This window comes from Apaloderma vittatum, unplaced genomic scaffold, assembly GCF_000703405.1.
Source record: "Apaloderma vittatum isolate BGI_N311 unplaced genomic scaffold, ASM70340v1 scaffold1854, whole genome shotgun sequence".
In the NCBI taxonomy this organism is placed as follows: domain Eukaryota; kingdom Metazoa; phylum Chordata; class Aves; order Trogoniformes; family Trogonidae; genus Apaloderma; species Apaloderma vittatum.
In genome coordinates this window covers 12,402-34,866 of record NW_009714134.1, presented here as the reverse complement: position 1 = coordinate 34,866, position 22,465 = coordinate 12,402, and the positions used below count along the sequence as shown (strand labels likewise).

General features: G+C 38.1%; 1 protein-coding gene across 2 annotated transcripts in view; it reads right to left on the bottom strand.

Moving 5' to 3' along the window:
* TRPC6 (transient receptor potential cation channel, subfamily C, member 6) overlaps nt 1-20,748 on the bottom strand; it is a 36,639-nt gene extending 15,891 nt beyond the window's left edge. For both annotated transcript variants that reach the window (XM_009868619.1, XM_009868620.1), the window contains exons 1-5: nt 19,978-20,748; nt 12,261-12,446; nt 10,044-10,208; nt 5,076-5,289; nt 3,021-3,248 (exon numbers count right to left, since the gene is read on the bottom strand). In XM_009868619.1, the coding sequence (XP_009866921.1) occupies nt 3,021-3,248; nt 5,076-5,289; nt 10,044-10,208; nt 12,261-12,446; nt 19,978-20,664 (1,480 nt within the window). In that variant the 5' untranslated portion in view covers nt 20,665-20,748. The remainder of the gene's footprint in view (nt 1-3,020; nt 3,249-5,075; nt 5,290-10,043; nt 10,209-12,260; nt 12,447-19,977) is intronic.
* Nucleotides 20,749-22,465: the final 1,717 nt, after the last annotated feature.

Here is a 22,465-nt window from a genome sequence, read left to right as displayed (position 1 = left end):
CCAATTTAATCTAGCCAGGTAGTGATAAAACCATCCCATAGCTCCACTGACTACTGATTACATCTCCATCGATTATAAGAGTGGGCTGCAGGATCGCTGAGGCAACTTCTGGGGGGTTTGAATCCCAGCCCATTAAAGAACTTAAGTAAAATTCAGCTTACCGTGACAGGTGATGAAAAGTGAACAAACTAAATTAGAAATGTGATTTGAACTACCAAAAATAAACTGTTTTGATGTGGGGATCTGGAATTACTAAATTTCACCCCTAACCCCAAAACTGTGAGAAAAATAATGTTTCTCCACTTTTTCTATTTACTCCATAGTGAAATGGTAATGACCTTTTCTTAGCATACACCAAACACCCATTTCCATCACATTTTTTGCCATCATTTCTACCAATCTTGTCTGTTAAAGCTGACCTACTTGTGTGAATCACGTGCATGCCTTTTCCGTCAATGAGTGACACTGATGTCTGATAGTGAACACATTCAACTGCAGAGGAGAACGTTCAGGTTCAAATCTGTACTTAAAGAAGTATTTATAGAAAAGTGTCAGAAGAAAAAATCCAAAGCAATATCCTTCAGAACACTTTAATGATGGAGATTAAGGCATTCTCTGATGATATGGGAGGCTTAAATTTATTTCATTACTGTACTTTAGGCAAAGAGGTTAATCTGAGATGGGTTACCTATATCCCAGGAAAGTGCTGATATCTGTGTCTGCTGTAACGCCAGAAAATAAAACTATTAATTTATACTGCAACTAAGGCAATCACTGGCATTTGGAAAAATGCTAATCTGAGCTGTTACCTAACACATAACCACTTAATAAAAAGTCACTTATCAGTACAGCTTTAGAATATATCCATACTCAGTGATGCTGAGAATAATTCAAAATGCCCTTATATCAGAAAATCTTCTTCAAGGAACTTACCACCATACCAGTATTCGTGTATCATGACAAAGTAATGAATGACTCCAGTTTCGGGCATATCATGGCTCAAATTGCCTTGTTGGTGCCTGTGTTTCTTGAGGTAGCTGCATATACTTTCATTAATTGAGCTTCTCACTGTAAAGCCTACTACACTATTCAAAAAAGAAAATGTCTGTATGGCAAAAGACTGCACATCTTCACACAAGCAGGCATACATACCTATGTTAGCTTTACTTCAGATTTCACGGATAAATAAAATCAAACATGGCAGATGTTTCAGTATGACCTAATAGTCAGATGTCTTTTAGGTTTTCAGATGAGCTATATTATCACAGAAACTTAGAGGTGGGAAGGGACCTCTGGAGGACATGCAGTCCAACACCCCTGCTACAAGCAGGGACACCTAGAGCTGGTTGCCCACAATCACGTTCAGAGAGCATTTGTATCTCCGAGGATGGAGACTCCACGACCTCCACGGGCAGCCTGTGCCCGGTCACCCTCACAGTAAAGAATTGTTTCCTGGTGGTCAGAGGGAACCTCGTGTGTTTCAGTTTGTGTCCATTGCCTCTGGTCCTGTCACTGAGCACCAGTGAAAAAAGTCTGGCTCTGTCTTCTTCACATCCTCTCATCAAGTGAATCCATCCTGAGCCTTCCCCATCCTGAACAGTCCCGGCTCTCCCAATCTTTCCTTATAGAGGAGATGCTCCAGTCCTTTCACCATTTTTGTGTCCCTGTCTCCCTTGTACTGAGACAACTGGACACGGTCCTCCAGGTGTGGCCTCACCAGCACTGTGTAGCGGGGAAGGATCATCTCCCTTGACCTGCTGGCAATGCTTTGCCTACTGCAGCTCAGGACACCACTGGCCTTCTTTGCAGCAGGGGCCTATTGCTGGCTCATGTCAAACCTGATGCCCACCAAATTATGTTTGCCAGCCTATGATAAAACTTGTGTCATTATAAATACTCACTATCAATATTATCCATGTTAGCACTACCATACAAAGATGGTCTCCAAGCAGATTTTGGTGTACATGCATACACTAAAAAATGGCTCAACCCTGCTCAAGCGCATAACAAAATCATAACTGATGACTGATACCAATGGAGTCTGCCTTGCTAGATGATACAGTATTACAGAGCATAAACAACTTACAGGACTTGTGCTTGTCATACCCAGACGCTATGAACATAAACAACAGTCCCTGTTTGCAAATTCTTCAAGGGGGTGTTACAGAAAATTGAATTAATATTTAACTAGCTGCTTTTATAAAGATGTGAAATTTGCAACTTTCCAGTAAAATTTATAAGACTACAGTTTAATGGGTTTCAGAATATATATATTAATTGATCTGATTTTTCTACAGCCTGGAAATGAAGAAGTGTAACCTTATCAGAAATAATATTTGAGGGATGGAATAAAGATAGAAGCCAATGTAATTCAGTATCTAGAGAAAAATACCCAATAAAGGGAAGAGGGATGTGGTGGTGTTGCAAGTGAACACAAGTAAACAGAGATTAATTTTTTCTCATTTGGGGAAAAAGACTTCTAGTCACTCCTCATACATACCAAGCAAATTTGTTAACATTTTCATGTATTACTGGTAAAAAGAGTGGACTGAGAAATATTAAAGTAATCTAGAAGTCTCTGAGCAAAGCATACATAAAAGATACATTGGTTATGTTGGCGAAGCAGGTTTAAGAAATCCTTACATCTCATTGCTTAGTTGTGCCCCTGCATTACAGAACTTCATGTTCACAGTTATGCCAACATGAGTGTTTGCATGACAGCATTTTGTAACCGAACAGATGAAATAATTTGGATTAGAATAATCTTGAAAAGGAGTGGGATGACAATGCGATTATTCTGACTTTAGATCATTTCAGTCCCTGATGTCTAGAAGAGTTCCCAAAGAGATGTATGAGCACAAGCAAGGGAACTGTGATCAAGTAGTAGGGATGAGAAAGAGAAGAATGAGTGAGAATTTCCTACACAGCGTATTGCGGAACTGAAGCATTGAAGACTTATTAAGAGAAAATTAATTTATCTTGGCCCAAGAAGTAAATCTTAATATGTGCAATCAACTCACCTAAAGTGTAGTATTTTATGTTGGGCTCCAGTGTTGGACTTGTCAGATCTTTCATATTTGCATCAACGAAGTTCTGGGCTCTGGACGCATGCCAAAAGGCCATAAACCTTGCAATGAACGATGCTGCAAAAATTGCCAACATACCAAAATCGAGCATATTCCACAACTCAAAAAGGTATTCCTTTGGACCTTGAGACCAAATTTCTTTACATTCAGACCATATCATGCCTGTGTAAGACAGAACAGAGAAAATAGTGTGCTCTTTTATCTTGATAATTGTTTTATTTGAAACTTTATTAGGTACAGGATATGCTCTCAAACTAAATGCAGTCAAGGATATGCAGTCGAACTAAAACCAGTTCTGGTCAGTGGGAGCTCAAACACAAACTAAAACCCTTGAACCTGCCGATTCATATACATGCCAGTACTTCTTTCTCATGTGAGTAATGATAACAATCTTTCATAATGTTTTTTCCTGTACAACTACAAAAGCTTTCAAAGAGAAGAATGAGATGCAAGAAATGAGGCAGAAAAAGCAGAAACGCTCTGGAATGATCATATAGCAGTAGTACAACTAATAGCAGAACTCACATTGGATTATTTGCAGAGTACTCTGAGCACAGTCTCTTACTGAAATTGCAAATACGTGTGACAAATGAATGTGAAAGTACAAATCAGACCTAATGCTTCCTCAGTGAGGCAAAGATATCTGATTGCTAATTAATCTGCCTTAAAAATAAAACACAGAAGTACAGTATTAGTTTATGGTATCCTCTTTATTCAGCTAACCCTTTTCCTTTTCAAGATAAAATTTATTTAGTCATGAACTACATTTCTAGGATTCTAAAGAGAGTTAATAAAAACCAAATTGAAATAATATCACTATTTTTTGCACTTCTCAAATTGTCTGAAGTAACTTTTCATCATTTTCAGATAAGGACAATTATAACACTAATTACAGTAATTATATTCAATGCTGCATCTGTATGCACTGAATCAACTTTTCATAAACCTTCTTATGCGCAACAAAGAAATAAATAGAAATAGATTAAATTAGCAAAGTAGAACTTCAAATTAGGAAAATATTATTTACTCCTTTGTCATCAGATGAAAACGTAGATATTTATAGAATATTTGGTACTATAGAGCTATATTATTTCTATAATGCACAATTATATTAATTTATAAACAGCTTTATGATTAAATAAATAAAGATTGTCAATGTCTTTGAAACCTTTGAAAGAATTAGTATACAAATGGCTCCAATTTCAATCATAAAAGAGCTCATAAAAGCAAAATATTTTTAACGCATAAGCTCTTGAGTGCAAACAGATTTCACTTAGCTGGAACTTAACTCTCCCATATTACTGACATAACTAATAACCAGAATCCAGGTCCTTAAAATACTTGGGCATCTAACCCCCATTGGAAAAAATGGTATTAGACTTGTAAATAAGAATCAGACAGCTAAAATATTTTGAAGGTCTGTGCTCAGGTTCTGATGCCGCATCACCAAATTGAATGGATCGACTCAGAATATTCATATTATTCATTTCATCCCTATGTTGGGATGGAAAAATCTACCGCTGAATGTTCAGGGTTCTATACCCTTCTTTTTTCTCACAAATACATTAGTAATTCTGCAGTAATACTTGCAAAATAAGAGAATCTTAGCAGAAAGAGACAATTGGACACAAAAAAAATCTTGGCCCATGATGTGGAAATCTTTTCCCTTGAGAGCTGACAGAGCCTGACTAAAAAAAACCCAGAAAACTGGCAGACACTTTCCTTTGATACTCACAAAACTGAATTCATTCATATTCAGACAATGTAGGTTTCACCTATGACCTTAAACTTAATGTTTGTGATTAAGTAGGCACATGCGAATTCTGCTGACATCCAATAAGAAATATGAGGCCAGTGTGGGAATGCAGCCAGTGAATAAACTCCATTTGTAGCATTTTTTTACACATAGCATTAATAGCCAATGATTAAATTGGGTCCAGCTTCACTGAAATCATAGCAAGGCAAATTCAAGAGAAACTTAGTCTTTACCTATTACCCAAGAAATAATGAGCATCTCCATCCATGAGAAACAGGATGTCTTCATCCTAAACAGTTGCTTTACGTTGCCTGTTGTTTCATTTGGTCGGAGTTTGGTGCCATCAAATCTGTCAGCTGCGTTCATGACAAGTAGACCAAGAAAAATGGTGAAAGAGGCTGCATGGGCTACGAACTTCATAAATGGTCCACGCATTATCCTCCCCAGCTGCAACAGAGGTTATGAAACACAAGGATATTGCACTGCCTTCTTCCAAAATAGAAATGTATAAAAAGAACAGTAACAGAAAGAAATATGTATTTCAGTAACATACAGCAACAAGTATTTGGAAAAGTTGTATACTATGATGTCACACCAAGACAGTCACCTTTAAATGTTTATACCTATTTGCTATTTTCAGAGGGATAATTTATAAGTTTCACCACAGAGATATTCTTAACTCAGTGTTCTGAAATAATTCTGTAACTATTTTGGGGCATCTAAGTCTATTAGACGTAATCCAGAGAAAAAATTATTGGTTTTGTTGACTATCTTCAAGAAAGAAAATGAGACATTGACGTTTACTAAAAGCATTAAATTATCACCAGAGTGAATTATGAATAAAGAATTATGTCTTTTGACCGACATGATACTCAGTTTAGCATATTTATTATGCAATTTTCCCAACTTATTTTAAAAGCCATAAGGCCTCAAAAGGTTATGTTTATAGTTTTGCAGTGTCTTAATTTCCTTTCCGACTCCTTTAACCGAAACCTCCTCAACTTTGTCATAACTAAGAACAACTTTAAAACGGTTTAGTGCAACAGAAAAAACCTAAAAGTTCCATACAAACTCACACAAGGTTGAACTTTTAGCAATTATTTCCTCTATTTTTGAGAGTGCCCGTATTAATGGTAAGTCTTAGCTTGTTCACTTAGTTGGCAGCTGCAGAAAAATATTTTATTTTAGATGAAGACATACAGAGGATCTGTATCTGACAAAAATTCCTTGGAAAGAACTGAAAGTAAGTTTCACGGATCTCAGCTGAAACATACAACAATCTGTGGTCTGGAAAAGGGAGGGGAAAGCAGAAAGATAAGTTATTAGTATTCATATTTTTGCTGCACTTGTTTCAATAGCAACATCAGAATTTTGCTGTCCTTACAGTCAGCTTTTACAGAAACACAGAACAAGAGGATGCAGCCAAGGATATGGTGTTAAGATCTCAAATACAGATAATACTAAGAAAACTAGACAAATATAAAAAGAAGATACTGTTAAAGAAACACTGTCAAGCTTAGCAGGCACGAAATCTGATCTTCTTTCTTCTTTATACAATTCTGCAAACCTGTGATATTCATTATGTTTCTCATTCAATAAAATTAATTGCTTTTAATAAATAAACTATTCTGTCAGCCTCATGACAGAATATTTAGCACGGACCACAGAGAACATAATGGGAAAAGATTTTAATTCAAGCTAAGAAGAAACAGTCACAAACAATACACAGTAAAGAAGAGCGTGAAAATTATGAAGTACCTTGACAGTGTCCTTTTAAATGCATTACTCTTGTATTCACAAACAAAGATGGGTTAGGAGATAGATGCCAGAAAGGGACATAGCCAGAAAAGAAGAGAAAATACTGAAAGAGGTAATGTTAAAATATTCCTTGATCAAAAATATAAAATTTAGAAGACTGAACTCCTAGTGCGTCCCCTTAACCCCCTTCAAAAGAGACAGAAAAGAATTTTTTACATATATGTAGCAAAATCTCTCTGGAAGCATGACTGGCTACAATTGAACTGATTACACAAATGCTGGAAGTTATTATGACATCGCCATATAAGAGTGATCAAATCAAATCTCGAAAAGACACTTTTAAAATTCACTATCCCTTTATGAAGATACAGATCAGAAAATATGAATCAGGGAGAGAAAGAGCAACATGTAAAGACAAGGCCATAACCTTGCAAGTTTGGATTTTTCTACAAGGCAGAGTCCTTCCTTAGTACACGTTTGCTGTGCAATTTTGACATAATAAATTTCCTCCATTACACTTCAAGGACACTGAAGCAAGGACACTTCAAGTTGTGCCACGGGAGGTTTAAGCTGTATATTAGGAAAAATTTCTTTACTGAAAGAATGGTCAAATATTGGAAGAGGCTGCCCAGGTGGAGTCGCCATGCCTGGAGGTGTTCAAACAATGTGTAGATGTGGCACTTTGGGACATGGTTTAGTGGTCATGGATGTGTTGGGTTGACAGTTGGACTTGACGATCTTAAAGGTATTTTCTAAACTTAATTATTCTATGATTCTATGACACAATCTTCTAAATCCTCTGCACTACTGTCTTTGATTTGGTATAGAGTTTTGGAGAATGTTTTATAGGTTGGTTTGGGTTAGGAAAAGATATACAATAGTTATACCGTGGATACTTCGACACGTATTTGTCCGTATACAGGGTCACTTGAAATCACTGGGAATGGGAGTCAGTGCTTCATGTTATTCCCACCCTGTAACTCTGCTGAAGCAATCTATATTGTAACATTATGGAGTATGGCATTGATAAACAAATGATAAAATAGGACTCCAAGTATCACACCAATTGCAAAGGAGAAAAGGTCTGATAACAAAAAGAGACGATGTATTTTTTTAGGAAGAACAGCTTCCTAGCTCCTCATATACTGGATGTAATGTTCTATTTCTTTTCCTCTATCATAGTGCAAAAAATGAATGTGTGTAATCCTCAGAGCGTGCTTCTAGAAAGCAGGTAGGGTCTTATCAAGTTACTTCTTAAGAAATGCCATCCCCAGGTGGCTGGGAACAGTGAAAGAAGATTCAAACTCAAGTTCAGATCCCTCATCTTGGCTAGGGGCTGAATGAATTACTTACGAACTCATAAAACTAGAAATCTAAATTCTATTATTAATAAGAGCTCAGCAGCACAGATATTACTGAAGATAAATAAAAAATAATTTTTAGTCTTTCAAAATGTCATGTAATAAAACAGTATTCTAGAAGTTTTGGGTTAATTATGCCAGTCGTTAAACTGAATTACCAATGAGAAAATCAGAACAAACACTTCACAAAACTTTGAAGTGTCTCCATGTGGATTGCTGGCTGAAACTCAAATAAGAGGCAATCTTATTTCCTTTGGGCATGTGGTACTAGTGAATTCCTGCCATATCAGGAAGACTTTGTCCACGTATTTCTGTAAAATTTCTTCCAGATCTGAAAGTCTTAATCCAGTACCTGTGATCTAAGCTTGAATTAACTTTTTGCTAAAGAGGAAACTGATCAGTGAGACAGGTAAGTGACTGAGGTGTTGCAAATTTTTGCCTTTCTCAGAGCCATGGCAGAAGAGGATAAAAACATGTCAGAGTAACTCCTCTGCAAGCTGTTATTTTCACTGCAGATACTGTATTTTCCTTCTCATCTGTCACTGTGTCCTATAGTCCCAAATCTGGAAAAAGAGCAGGTACTTGATCTCAGGAGGAGGAGAAGAGATTTATAAAATTGCATCAATTCATACACAGAATGGACTCTGTTGATAAAGATCATGTTCTGGATTGGAGCTATCCTAATCTGACATTAAACAGTTTTGTCTTCAAAAAAACAGAGGAATCAAGTTTTGAAGTACGAGTGAAGTACAAGGTAAGAAATGGTATCTGGTGAAAAAGATGGATTAGGTTTTAGATTTTCAGGACACAATGAAATGAAAAGCATTCAACATATAAGTAACAGGATGAGAAATCTATTTAGCTACAGAAGTGAAACCGTAAAGAATGTTGCCCCGTGAACCACTGACTTTATAAAGCTACTCTGAAATAGCTTTTTTAGAATGTATAACGGTTCAAAATTACTTTAAAGATCCAATAAATCACTGAGAAAGGAAGAAGTTGAAAACCAATTACTGAAGTGTGCTGAATCTCAAGACGTGTTTTAAGACAGAAGTATTCATAAAAATTCTAGACACTATACAGAAAATTGAAAATTATATAACTGATTTTTATTGTCCAGACTGAAAGAAATGAAAAATATGGTGAAACAAAAAAGGACCTTCCTCCTCTCAGAGAACAATCAAATAAACCCACAAAGACCTCAGGCCTCTCTTTCAACCTTCCTCTTCCTCTGGAATAACTGTATGTGCACAGGATTTGAACTGCTAAAATCACAGATGTTATACTGTAACCTGTTGAATAATCCTTATCAGATCCAATTTCTTCTGTTCCATCAGCCTGCATTTAAAATGGATTGTGACCAAATAAAAGAACAATTCATCACAAATTTCAGAGAGGTCAGAGGCTGTAACCCATCCTCAGTGAAAAGGCTTTCCATACTATATATCCTCCACAACAGATACAGTGGCAGCATCCAAATCCAGACAATACGTTAGAAATGGATGCAGAGGAGGCTGCACGACTCCTTCAAAAACTTCATGAAATATAATCACTGTTAGCACTATCTTGACAAGACCACACAGTTCACTTTGAATTCTAGAAAACTGATGATGATTTCTGGCATTCATGTTTCAGGAACTTCTATCTATTAATTTTCAGTTGTTAAAAATAAAATTACCTTTGACAAAATTGGAATCAACCCACAGCTTGAGCTTAGTCTAGCTCTGAATCAAGGAGAAATGAGGTTCCTCTGCATCTGCCCACTAAGGCAACTACTACATGAAGAACAGTTTGACTCATTGTTTCTAAGATACAATTTCTGCAAGGCAACTCTTGCTTAACCATTGTAATTTCATATACATTGCATTTAACACAATACATTTATCTGTCTTAATTACAACTGACAGAAGGTGCAATCTTGCAGCCACTCCATTCTAACTCAGCTTTACAATACCATGTTTCTGAAGTATTATTTAAGCATGTCAGTAATGTATACTCATGCTTCATCTTTGCCAGACAGGAATTTACATACAGATGATACAGGAGTTAATAAAAGGCCATTACAAGATTTCACAGACTGACCTTACTGCAAGGAGCAATCCAGTAAGCTATCGAAAGGAAAGGCAGTCCTACCGCAACAGCAAGAACAACCAGAAACTTCACTGCCATGGTCTGCTGTCGTAAACCTGACAAATTCTCATACCAGATTGAGAGAAGTTGTTGTTGGCAGTTTGGATGTGCTACAAACTGTAACAAAGAAAAGGAGCACAAAAATAATGTTGCTATTGGAATAACTTTTATTAAAATAACAGCTACATGAAGTGCATTAAGAATGTTGGAATAGCAACCACGCGGGTTATATTAACAAGGGGATAAGAAAAGGTTTTTGATGAGTGTAATATGCCAGCATGCAAGCATGCTGCTATCAGTAACAATAAATCCTTTAAATTAAAAAACTATTAATTTTTGACACTGTTCCATCAGAAACTATTTCCATCTAAGGATAATTAAACATAAACTTTATCTAGGCAAACTCTACTCGTTCCTGACATTTATAATTATCATGTTACCACTTCGAATATTCTAAAACTTCCACTTTTTATGTTCTGCAAAAGTTGTGATACAGTCTTTAGCTACAAAAGAAAGAATATGTCATTTTCACATGTTAACATGGAAAATACCATTTTTTTTCAGCTGTCATAAGAAAATAGCCATCACTTTTGCAAGAAATCAGCTAAGGATATTATAGCTTGGTTCTGGAATCTTTTAGACAAACTTCAAAACTGAGAAGTTTGGCCTAGAATTCTCTTTTCTTTCAAAATCTCTAGAGAGTATAAGAAGTCTCTTACAGAGGTAGATACTAATAAACAGTGGGTTCTAGTGTACCATAGATTTTTAAGTCTAGACCTGTAAATACAATTAGAGATTGAACTGAATCTAGCATTTATTTTTTTAGAATAGTTCTCTGTATTTAAAGGATGACTGGTTGAAGGTCTTTATTCAGGCAAGAGAAAGTACTAAAGGAAAGTTCACATTCACAGAAGGATTAAGACTCAAATACTATGAAGGACAAGGACAATATGAGATATTCTATTTGCAAGTTGTTTCAGCTGTCTTTTGTGACCGTAGCTTACCAAGTGTTTTGCATGTTTCTTTTCAGATGATGGTAGGTGCTCTTCAGTCAAAATGGTTTTCTTCTTCTCTTCCCTTCATGAACACATAAATACTTCTCACATGTAAATGTTTTAGGTGTCCCTCAGAAATGTGAACTCATCTTTTGTAGAAAAAACCCTCTTCCCTGATAAATTACATCTGCATATTCAGTCCATACTGGATTTTAAGAGTCCTGGTTCCCTACCTTGTTTTTATTGTTCTTAAAATAAGATACTGTTTATTTTCACAGTGTTGATCTGATTAATTTCCTTATGCAGAAAAAGTTTTATCAAAGGTCTTACTGCTCTGTGAGGATATAGCTCTACTTTAGGGTAACCTGCTTTCACAGTGTATTTCTGAGCTGTATCTTCTTAATCTTTGGTTGTACAAACTTCATCACACAAATTGTTTCCTCCCGCTTCCCATATATGTCACCTAGAACTTTACAACCTGTATCATCCAAGAGAAGTTTTCTGCATAATTCGAGGGTCTTGGTGCAGCTACTTACTCAGCTGCTTTCACTGAGCACTTAGCAGATGCAGACCAGACCATTAAACTGACAGCAGAAATGAAAGTAAGCCAAAGAAGAGCCTGTTGTTCTCCAGAAGTGATAAACAGCATACTGTCAGTCCTAGATTGTGTCTCTGATCCTCTGTACAGACAATGATACATTTTTTGAGGCATACAACTTCACCAAGGATTCTTAACTTTGTAAGATGCAACATCTTGACAAAAATGCATATATATATTTGTTATCATGCAATGCACAGGACTGCTCTACTGTCCTCTGGCTTTTATTACATCTTACACCATTCCAGGCTGCAGAATTAGTGCAAATTACTTCCATATTTTTTTAAAAATAGCTTAAAATTAAATCAAGCAAATATCTACAAATTTATTTAGAGCTACAAATTTTTTTAGAGCTGTTTGCTCTTGCACACACTGTGACCAGTATCCACCCTGAATATCTGTTTCGTGCTAATACTGCAAGCTAACTGGGGCAAAGATTCTTCCATTTGTAAAATAAACCAGGCACAAGGGCCCAAGTACTAATCTGTTATAGGCTACTAAAACTAAATCACTTAATAACAGCACAATTTAATACCACTAGCATGACATGTCTGTTTGACCAACACAGTTGCTTACTTTTTTAACTTCATACTTAATGGCGAGTTTTAAGCGGCTAAGGCTGGGGCGACCATGTTCTCCATTATTATGGCTCATCTCTACATCACCATTCAAAATAGCTTCCACTTCTTCCGTATTTCTGCACAGATCGAGGAGTCCAACTACAAAATCTTTGCATTGCATAGACAATTTCTTGTAATCATTCTACAAAAGAAAAGAAGAAAGAAGATAACTTGCCGTTCAGGCTTAACACAAGACAATTAGTTCTACATCTCAGCTACACATCTGTGAGCATCCACAGTTTGTTTGCATCTTGTGATTTTATTGTTAGGTTTTTTTCTGGTAGATTAACAGCACTTTGGTATCAGGCATCTACTTCCCCTTAATGTTCAAAGATTAATATTCAACTCACCTTGGTTACGTTGGATATCTGCATTATCAAGTTTTATACCTGTGTCACTTCTCTAGACTTGCTTTAGAGCCAAATGAAAGTAAAAAACCACTTTCAGAAATATTGTATGGCATATTTTAATGACTATTTCAAGTTGAGATGAACAGCACAGAGGAAAATTTTCTATTCACTGACTGTCACAAAAGTCTAGATAATTAGCGCAGATGTAGAAAGTTACCCTGTAGAGATCTCAGTTGGACAAGATGAGTATCCTACAGAGAACACATCTAAATAACTTCCCAGCCTTCTTGATAATTACATCAATATATTGGATTTTCTTAGGCCTTGAATTATTCTTGTAAATCTTATCTTTCTCATTTTCTAACCTCTCTTTCAGCTTGCAAACACAAGATTTGAATGCTGTTCTCCAGCAACAGTGTTAGTAGTGCTACAGATAACATGATGATACCACTTCTCTGACTTCAACTCAAAGCTCTTTAGCTCAAATATCTCATGGCAGACTTTGCCACGTGAGCCGAAATGTTGCTCTAAAACTGCAGGTTCAGTTGCTTATTGCTTTAACTACCAAATACTCAGTCAATATTTTCCAAAAGGTGTAAGTCAATACAGAAAAAGGTATTTTGATCATTGCAGTCCATAGTTTGTTAACCACTCCTCACTTGCAGCTATTTTAGGGTCATAAAAACTGAATGTAGCTAGACAGACAGGGAGATAGATAGATAGTACGTAGACAGATAGATAGATAGACAGATAGACAGGCAGATAGATAGATAGATAGATAGATAGACAGACAGATAGACAGACAGATAGAAACCTAAAGCTAAAAAATGTGTAGATATATTGTCTCTGGCCTAGATCTTACAGGATATTTACTCATAAACACGTACTTCTGATATTTTTGTGATCTCTGCTAATTTAAATGTCTTTAAAAGATTAAATTACAGTAGATTATTTCACCCAAAAATGAATGAAAAAACTCGAACAAACCCATGCTATACAGGACTGCCCAACTAGTCTCTATTTCACGTTCAAAGTAATTTTCTACGTATGCTTTTATTACAGTGACACATTTCTTCCTTTTCTGGACTGTTCTTTATAGCATCCCCCCTTCTCTCACTCTTAGTCTCTCTTCTTTTTAATTACTTCCTTCACACTAACTGCCATCTAATGCACATTCTAAAAGAAAAAAAAAACATTATTTCGAGTATATAGAATGCTCTAATTTATTTGCCAAGGGTATATTTCAAACATATTTGTGCTTTATTACCCCAAACACCAAAATACCAGTTTATTACTTGCATATATTAAAGGACTGCATCCAAGTTTTACATTTCACTCTACTTAGACGAATGCAGTCACAGACAAATATTTACAGACACTACTGTATTTATACAGGAAACTGCTATTGATTTATTTTTTTAATTAATATAAGCAAGGTAGCTCAAATCTGTTGTAAAAGAGAAAGGAACTTTAATGTCATGTCTCTATAAAGACAACAGAACCTAAGTACTATAACCATTTCATGATGTGCTGTATATTTTATTGTTGTATAATTTATTTTTCCTCTCTTCAGAAGATTAACAAGAGAGATTAGCCAAAACCCTGACTTCTTGGCTCTACAGAAAGCATTTTTTGAGAGTAATACATCACCTTCTGTTTGGCTCTCATTTTTGTAGCAGCAAAGACAAGTTTCAGTATTCAATCATTTTAATACATAAACGTCCTCTTCAAAATGAAAGCAAAACCAGCCATTTGAGATTCACAGGCAAAGAAAAAACACAGTGTCGATCTATGCACCCTTGTACGATTTGGTACCATGAACTGTTCTGAAATGATATCTGACCTTTGAACATCGAATGAAAAAATGAATATTTTTCAGTAAGTTTAGGAACAAAATAATTTGGCCTTCATAAAAATACTAAAAAAATACTGTAATATGTTTGTAATATATTTGTGTGCACGTATTTTCCTCTGTGAGATACATATATACACGCACATCCACACACACTCTTCATCATGTTCCAGCTCTGGTGACTGAGACTTGATATGGATTTTCAAAAAGTCTGTGAGGAGACAAATACTCCAGCATGCAGTCCAATGCTTTCGGGTAGTCTCAAAACAAAAATCCATTCTAATGAAGAACGTGATTTTTTCTGAGTGTAGTCCTATTTACCAAACTGAATACTGAATGGGCACTTTCTAAAGGAGCCAGACACCCCCACTCACACTTCACAGAACTATTCCTTCTGAGTTTAGGTTTGTACACAGCACACGGTAAATTCATCCATAAACTCCAACGGTTTAACTTCTGATTTGCAAATGCAATAAAACAGCTTCCCTTGCTGTGAAATCCTGCCCTAGCTGCGCTGAGTCGTTGTAGCTGAGCTGAAGAACTGATTTTTTCAGGAAGATTACAGAGGACAGATGGGATGATAATGTCTTAAAACATTACAGGAGGATTTGTCAGGGCAGGGAGCTCAAGTCAGGCAACTTTGTTTCTAAGAGATCAAGTGTGTTAACCTGCAGAGACTACTGCACGGGATGCCTTTTGCCCCTTGTCTCCTTGGTCCACGTAAAGGTGTAGTCACAGCAAAAATGATTAATACACACTTCTTGCCATCTTGGTTTCTTTCTGTCACACATGCACAGAAAGTTCCCCTCCTTGACACCCACATGTCTCTTCCCGTTAATGAAAGTGAAGAGATCGTGTTTGGCCTAAGGTATTTTTTAAAATGGTCAAAACCACACAAATAACTCCAGGAGTTCTCCTTTATCACAAATTGTAAACTTAATTAATTAAAAAAAACCAGTTCTGGGAGACTTGAGAAGGTAGTTGGCAATTAAATTATAGTTGGAGGTTCTAGAAAGTATCAGCCCTTAATTCTGCAATAAAGCATGCACGTGCTTTATCTAATGCATGTGACAACGTCGGCTCAGGGCTCCTCAGTAGTTTTAGGAAAAATCAGTTTTGCCAAATTTTGCCACGCCAAGGACAATGGGGCAGAACTGGATGCTCCGACCCTGCCAACAGACTTGGGGAGAGCGCTGCAGGGGATGAGGAGCCAGGGCAATGAGATGCTGGTGGCAGAGGAAGGACAGGAGGACTGGGGCTGACAGTGGATGCTGCTGGAAGGGGTCACCTGGCCTTTGTGGTAGGAGGAGCTGCAGATTGTCTTGGTCTCCCAGGTAAGGGAGCGAGCAAGCAAGCAGGTCACTCTAAAAACCTCAGCTGACCATGACTTGTGTTACTTCTGACCACATAAGCCAGACAGCATGGCCAGGACAGCAGGAGAGCATCACCACAGTTGTTTCTCCCAGGAGAAAGGGACTTTCTCCTCGCAGTCTCCTGTGACCAGCCAAAGGCTCCTGGTGTCCCCTAGACTGTGCCTGGGATGAAAATGCTCTCGGGACACAACGCTGGTGCTGAACCCCACAGAGGAGATGGAGCTGTGCTCCAGACCATGTCCTGGCCGTGCCTGGTGAACTCTAGAGGCCAAAACCAGAAACAAGGATCCTGCTATACAACGATTTAAGGTTTCAAATTGCCTTATGATGTAAATGGGACCTAAATGTTGGATTTAGACATCTTACTAGGTAGATAAACACATTATTCCCCTTGCAGAGGTGGCCTTTACTCCTTCAGGGACCCAGTTTTTCTTCTCTAAGTGGTGAATTACCTTTTCTGCAACAGATCTGACAAAACCTATAATGAAGCCTGGGATCCGATTTCTGTAATGGGAGTTGTAGAAATGAAAACAGAAAATCAGACTTTGAGATTATAAATTGGATTTTGATTCTCATCAGAAAAGCAAATTCAGAGGACCTTATTAGGGGTATTAATTTACAGCAACAGTAACATAACTACATTTAACTTAAAAGTACATTTTCCTCTCCATCTCATTAAACAATAAAACAGTCTGTTGTTGTTAGAGCTGCAGTGAAATTTGTACTAAATGTAAATCTTGTCCACTTGGAACAGCAGTAGGCCACAGCTGTCCCTCTCAAAACTCCAGGCCACATCTCGGCCGGAAAACATTTTTCAGATACCTTCTTCATTCTTACGAACATAGTAGAGGTCTAGGGTGGGCAAACAACTTATATGACAAAAAACACTAGCACAATCCCCTCAAATAAAAATACTCTATATAATACCAAAACTTGTAAAGCTGCTCACTTAGCCATGTCATAAAAAGCTAAATTAAACGCTGTTCAGAAAATCCTGAATATCTCAGAGGTACTCGGGAGCATTAACTCTTTCCATTGCCTCTTAGGAAGAGCTGGGAATTATCTGTGCCACTGGTTGCTGTAGGCACCCACTAGGAAGTTCCCCTATAACAACACCACATCAGCACTATAAAATAGGTGACTTTTAACAGAGTGTATTACTAGAAAGTTTTCATTTAGGTAATGTTTGAAATACTTTAAATGTCTCAGGCAAACCCTAGGTGGAGCTAAAGATTTTCCATGTCCAGCTAATTTATGTACTAAAAATATGCTCATTTTGATAACACCAACAGGTGTAACACATTTCTACAAAACTCACTTTTTTATGCAGGGACTAAAAAAAACTATCTGGATCACAGTATCAGACTCCTGAACTAAAGCAAGGGTACCAATTTTTTGACAAATTGCTGCAAGCAGGGCTATGAGCTTGCAGGAGCACAAACAAGCTCAGACTCAGTAAAGACAACAGCGTCCATTCCCTGCAACTTGTACACACAAACTTTGCACTGCCTGCAACAAACCTAAGCCCAGTATTTCTCAGTCAAGCCCCCAGCCTGTCAGGATATTGTAAACGTTATAACACATCAATAGTGTAAATGTTAACTCTGGTCAATGCACGTATAAATGTACTCCATGGTCTTAAATATTTATGCAGAACCACCACATGATTTTAGTACCTACAAGAACATTCCCAAAAGACCTTATGTTGCCAGCCACCTGCTCCAGTGAAACCTTAAATTAAGGGAGAGATCCATCTCCATATTGCCTTGTGCTCCTGCTCCTCATTGTTCCTACTCACCTTCAGTCTACTCTAACAAGTTTGTACATCCTCAGTAGAGCTCAGAAGACTAATGTCCAGCAATATGGAGTTGTCTCTTGTCTAGCCTCCCGTTACTGCTGAGGGAAGGTACCTCAAAATCTCTGTTGCAATTCTTTACACAACTCTAAGCTAGAAGCGGCACTAGAGGAGGCAACTGAGATGAAATAAGACCTGAAAAATCAGAAGTCACTCAGGAATGAGCAGGTCATAGGATCATGGAATCATAGAATTGTCAGGGTTGGAACGGACCTTAAAGATCGTCTAGTTCCACCCCCCCGCCATGGGCAGGGACATCCCCCACTAGATCAGGCTGTCCAGAGCCCCATCCAGCCTGGCCTTAAAAACTTCCAGGCATGGGGCTTCCACCACCTCTCCGGGCAACCTGTGCCAGTGTCTCATCACCCTCATGGGGAAGAACTTCTTCAGGCCCAGGAAGCATCTCCTCCTGGTGCTTCAGGGCAGGCAGAAGGCTGCTCTGAACCAGCCCACCTCTTCTCACCCAAGTGCTCTGATCCTTGTCCTGGTGGCACCAGGGACAAATACTGCGCTCCTCGTTCCTCTCACCAGTTGTGTACTGCAGCACACATTTGAAGGACACTTCTTGCTGACTATTCCAGATGATGATTTTATTTATAAAAATCTTAGCTTTGTGTCTCTTCAACTGTGGTAAACGGATCTATACAGTCCCTACAAATCAGACATGCTATTTATCTCAACATAGCTGTGAACTTAACAGGCTGCATTTATGGTGTATGAAAAATGTTTTTTCTGTTCTGTTCTAAATTTACTCCCCTTTAAGTTAATCAAGTTCTTTTGTTCACAGCTTCAGCAGCTGCTAAAGAGAAAGAAACAACACTATGTGGTTTAAATACTCTTCTCTGAAGTGTACATGAAAGCAATGGATGAAATCTCAGTCCACTGAAGTCCTATGGATTTCTGCCAGGGATTTCACGGGGCAGACGTTCATCCTCCACATTAAGCTGAAATTCTCTTCCCAGCACTTTGTCTTATGGATATAAAATAAAAATTCTCCTCTGCTTTTATTCCAGTTGTTTAGCTGCTGTTTTTAGAATCCCTTTGCAAATTACTCCTTCTTTTCCCTCCTCACAAAATATTTCAGTTTCTTGTTGCCTATGAACACAAATTCAGGAGTAATTAATGAATGAATTAATTCAGAACTTAATGCAGCCTCTCAGCTCACAGGCTGAACACAGATAGGTTCAGGGCCTTACACACTGTGCCACTGCTAAGAAGATTAACATTAAATATTGTCCATGGCAACTTCAAACTCTTCCTAACACAATGTTGGAAACGATTCTGTTGCTGCTTTGGAGGTGGAGAGATCTCCTGCTAGTGAAGTCTATATACTTGCTCTGCCACAGTAGTATCATACACGACCATCTGCTTTCAAAACGGTCCCCCAAGGTAAATCAAGTTTGAGAGTTTTTAGCAAATCTAAGTCATAATTAACACTGCCAATGTTTGCACAAGGCCTGACTTCGCATTTACTGGGAGCAAAAAGCTTACATTCTCACTGTCTTAAAACAAATAAACTGAGGTAAATATTTTTGTAGGTTATGCACCACTGTAATCTAGGTAAGAAAACAAATACCCTGAAGAACATTCATTCTTCAAGGATCTAAGAGGCCTTGAATCTCTGGGACTCAACTATTATCTTTTTTCAAAATCTTGCATTTTTGAAACAATAAAAATTCTGTATGACATTGAAAATGTCTTAAACTCCACAGAATTCACATATAATTAAGTACAAGTAAATAAAAAAGAGGAAGAGGTGAGCAAAAATACCAGACATTATTTAGAGTCCTTTTAGTGAATAAATGCAAAATATCGTGAGTGAAAAAATGTTCAGTTCAACTTTGAGTTCAACTATGAGAAAATAGATGCATGAGAGTTTAATAGAATTGTGCAATATTTCTTGCATAAGTGACTACACTGTACTACTTTAGTTTCCTTTTTCCCCTGTCCTAAGCCAGCTTCACCCATGGGTTTGAAGGGCCTCCTTTACCAACCCTGCCTGGCAGGAAGAGGGAAATGAGTTCATTGGCACACTCTATACAAGCAGTATGAATTACAATCAGCACAGAGCAATGAGACATTCCCAAGAAATTAAATCTTCCATTCATTAAACATTTACATATTTCCCCATGTTATCTGACAGAATTACAACGATGCTGCTGATCTCTTACTGCTCGAGGAATGAGAGAAAGACCTTTGACTGAACTTTGCCATTCTATCAAATTCAGTGCCCCTCTACTTACCTTAAACTCTTTTTCGATGTTGGCAAGCACAGCCAGCTCATTGCTGAGCTCTAAGGCAGTCATTACAGGGTCTTCACTGGATAAAGACAGATAAGCAGGACTGGCCAGACCTTTGTAGGCATTGATTCTGGATCTAGAATGGCTGAAAGAGTCATGCTTTTGTTTCTGATTGCATTCGCTGCACTTGCAGAAATAGTCATGCGGCCTGTCGATCCGAGCTCCTTTTCTCAGCAGAGTGTGGACAATCTCATACTCGTGGCAGTGAGCGGCCAGAATGATCGGGGTAACATCATGGGAAAACCGCGTGCCGTCCTCATCGTACGCATAGAAATCATCGTGCTGGAGCTCTGACTGGCTGGGACTTAACGCAAGCCTCTTGCCTTCGGCGAACGCGGGATGGTTTAGGATGGCTTCCACTATCCGAACGTAACCTTTGCTAATAGCCAGAAGCAAGGCATCGCCAACCCGAGAGAGGTTCTCCTTCTTCAGCAGAAGTTCTGTGATCTCCAGGTGCTCATTGGCAACGGCCAGCTGCAAGGCGTTCTGCCCCATGTAGTCCACACAGTTCACATTGAGCGAGGGACATTCTTCCAGCATTTTGCGAATTACTGGAATATTTCCATACTCTGCTGCATCCAAAAAGCGTTCCTCCTCAAGAGAGAGACTTGTTGAGCGGTCATTGAACATATACGCCGGCCCTCGACTGGCTTGCCTCCTTCCCTTCTCCCGCAGAATGGTCTGTCGGCGGAGCGCTAGTCTGTTCTCGTTGCCTCGGCTGTGCAGAGATAAAGAAATTATTAGTTCTGGCTTATGCAAGGACATACTCATTTTAAATAATAACTAATAAAAAATATGTGAATGATTTATCTGCTGCATGTTTTTAATGCAGCAGGGAGCCCACAAACCCTGACTTTGATGCACTTTGTAACCACTGTCACTATACAGCCCTCGAATCAGTAGCCATCTGCATTTTATTTCAACAAGAAGTCCTTCTCAATCTTCATTTACAACTATACTTTTTTTCCTTACTTTGTCCTCTGCAGCATTTGTATAATTTTTAGTGAAACTGTTTTGTGCTTCACATTGCATAAGCAGAATACTAGTTTTAAAGGTAAGCCTCTTTCTCAAGTTTACACGGAAATCCTCTGTTTTTCCAGCACTCTTCTATCCATGTTTATCAGCATCATTTGGAATCTCACATATCCCCCTGATATGTATGCTCACTTCATGAAAAAAGTGCTTCCTATTGTAATGTAGAAAAGAAGAAAGCATTATAACATTTTTTAATGCTAAGACTTCACTTTCTGGTCACAAGAATACTTCCAACAGAAAACATTCAGCAAAGTTTGAGAATTGTTTCAAGGGCGAAACTATGTTTTCTCTGGATGAACGCACTACTTTCTGACACCTTTGCTAGATGTAGCAGATATTTTGAAGGACTTCACTGGAACAATATCAAAAGAAAAAAAAATAGCAAAAAAAAAAGAACATCAGATCTCAAGTTCATGGTTTAAATACACATTTTAAATACAAAGGTGACCTGGAGCATAGCGGTGACATGCAATGACTCCCTCAGTCCAGAGACAGCAGAAGGCAGTGAGAAGAGCCCACACTGCCCAGCTGCTCGGTGGAGCCCCAGTGACACCACGGGAGCTGAGGTGCCCTCAGGTGGCCCTTGTGAAAGCCACCATCCCTTCAGGATGTCATTCACCCAGAGCTCCTGGTCTGTGTTGGTGCTAAGGCACCGCTCAGAGAGAAGACAAGTCACGGATTGAAAGGAGTCAGCAGCGGTGAGATGAGGGACAGGGGACTGCACAGGACAGCAGGGCACACAAACAGGGAAACTCTTTAAATTCCCTTCTGCCTCAGAAAAGCAGGCAGGCAGGCTGCCTTCACTTGCTCTTATTATTCTTATCCACTTCAATGTTTCAGCAAGTATCTAACTTACATTTCGGATCTGGTTCCTCCTCTTTGCCCTGATGATGTTTTTCTCACATCTACAATTGAACGCTCAGTCATAAACTGAATTTCTACAAGCTAAAAGCACATCAACTATATTGTGTGACATCTTATATCTATAATCCTATTCATTTTTACAGTTCGTAACCTTGATACGCTATTTATTCCTCCACTTGGTGGCTTGCCCACAAATCCTGCCAAGTCTAGCTTCACGACAGCTCTAAAATGTCGTCCATTCTTCTAATACTGAAACCCTGAAACCCTCATCCATTCCTGAACTCCTATATTAATTAATAATTACTTAACAATCATTTTATTATCAAAACACAAGGTGAACCACATCAAAGCTAAGTTTGCTGAGGAATGCCACAAAATATGCTATGTTCTCTCTAACAAGAAGAAAATCTAATTCATGACTCTTATTTCAGTCAATTGAGATCCCATTGCTCAATGTAAATTCAGCTGCTAACAAGTTTCTCTCCTAGAATTACTCTGCTAAATCACATAATATTCTCTATAACTTCATCTT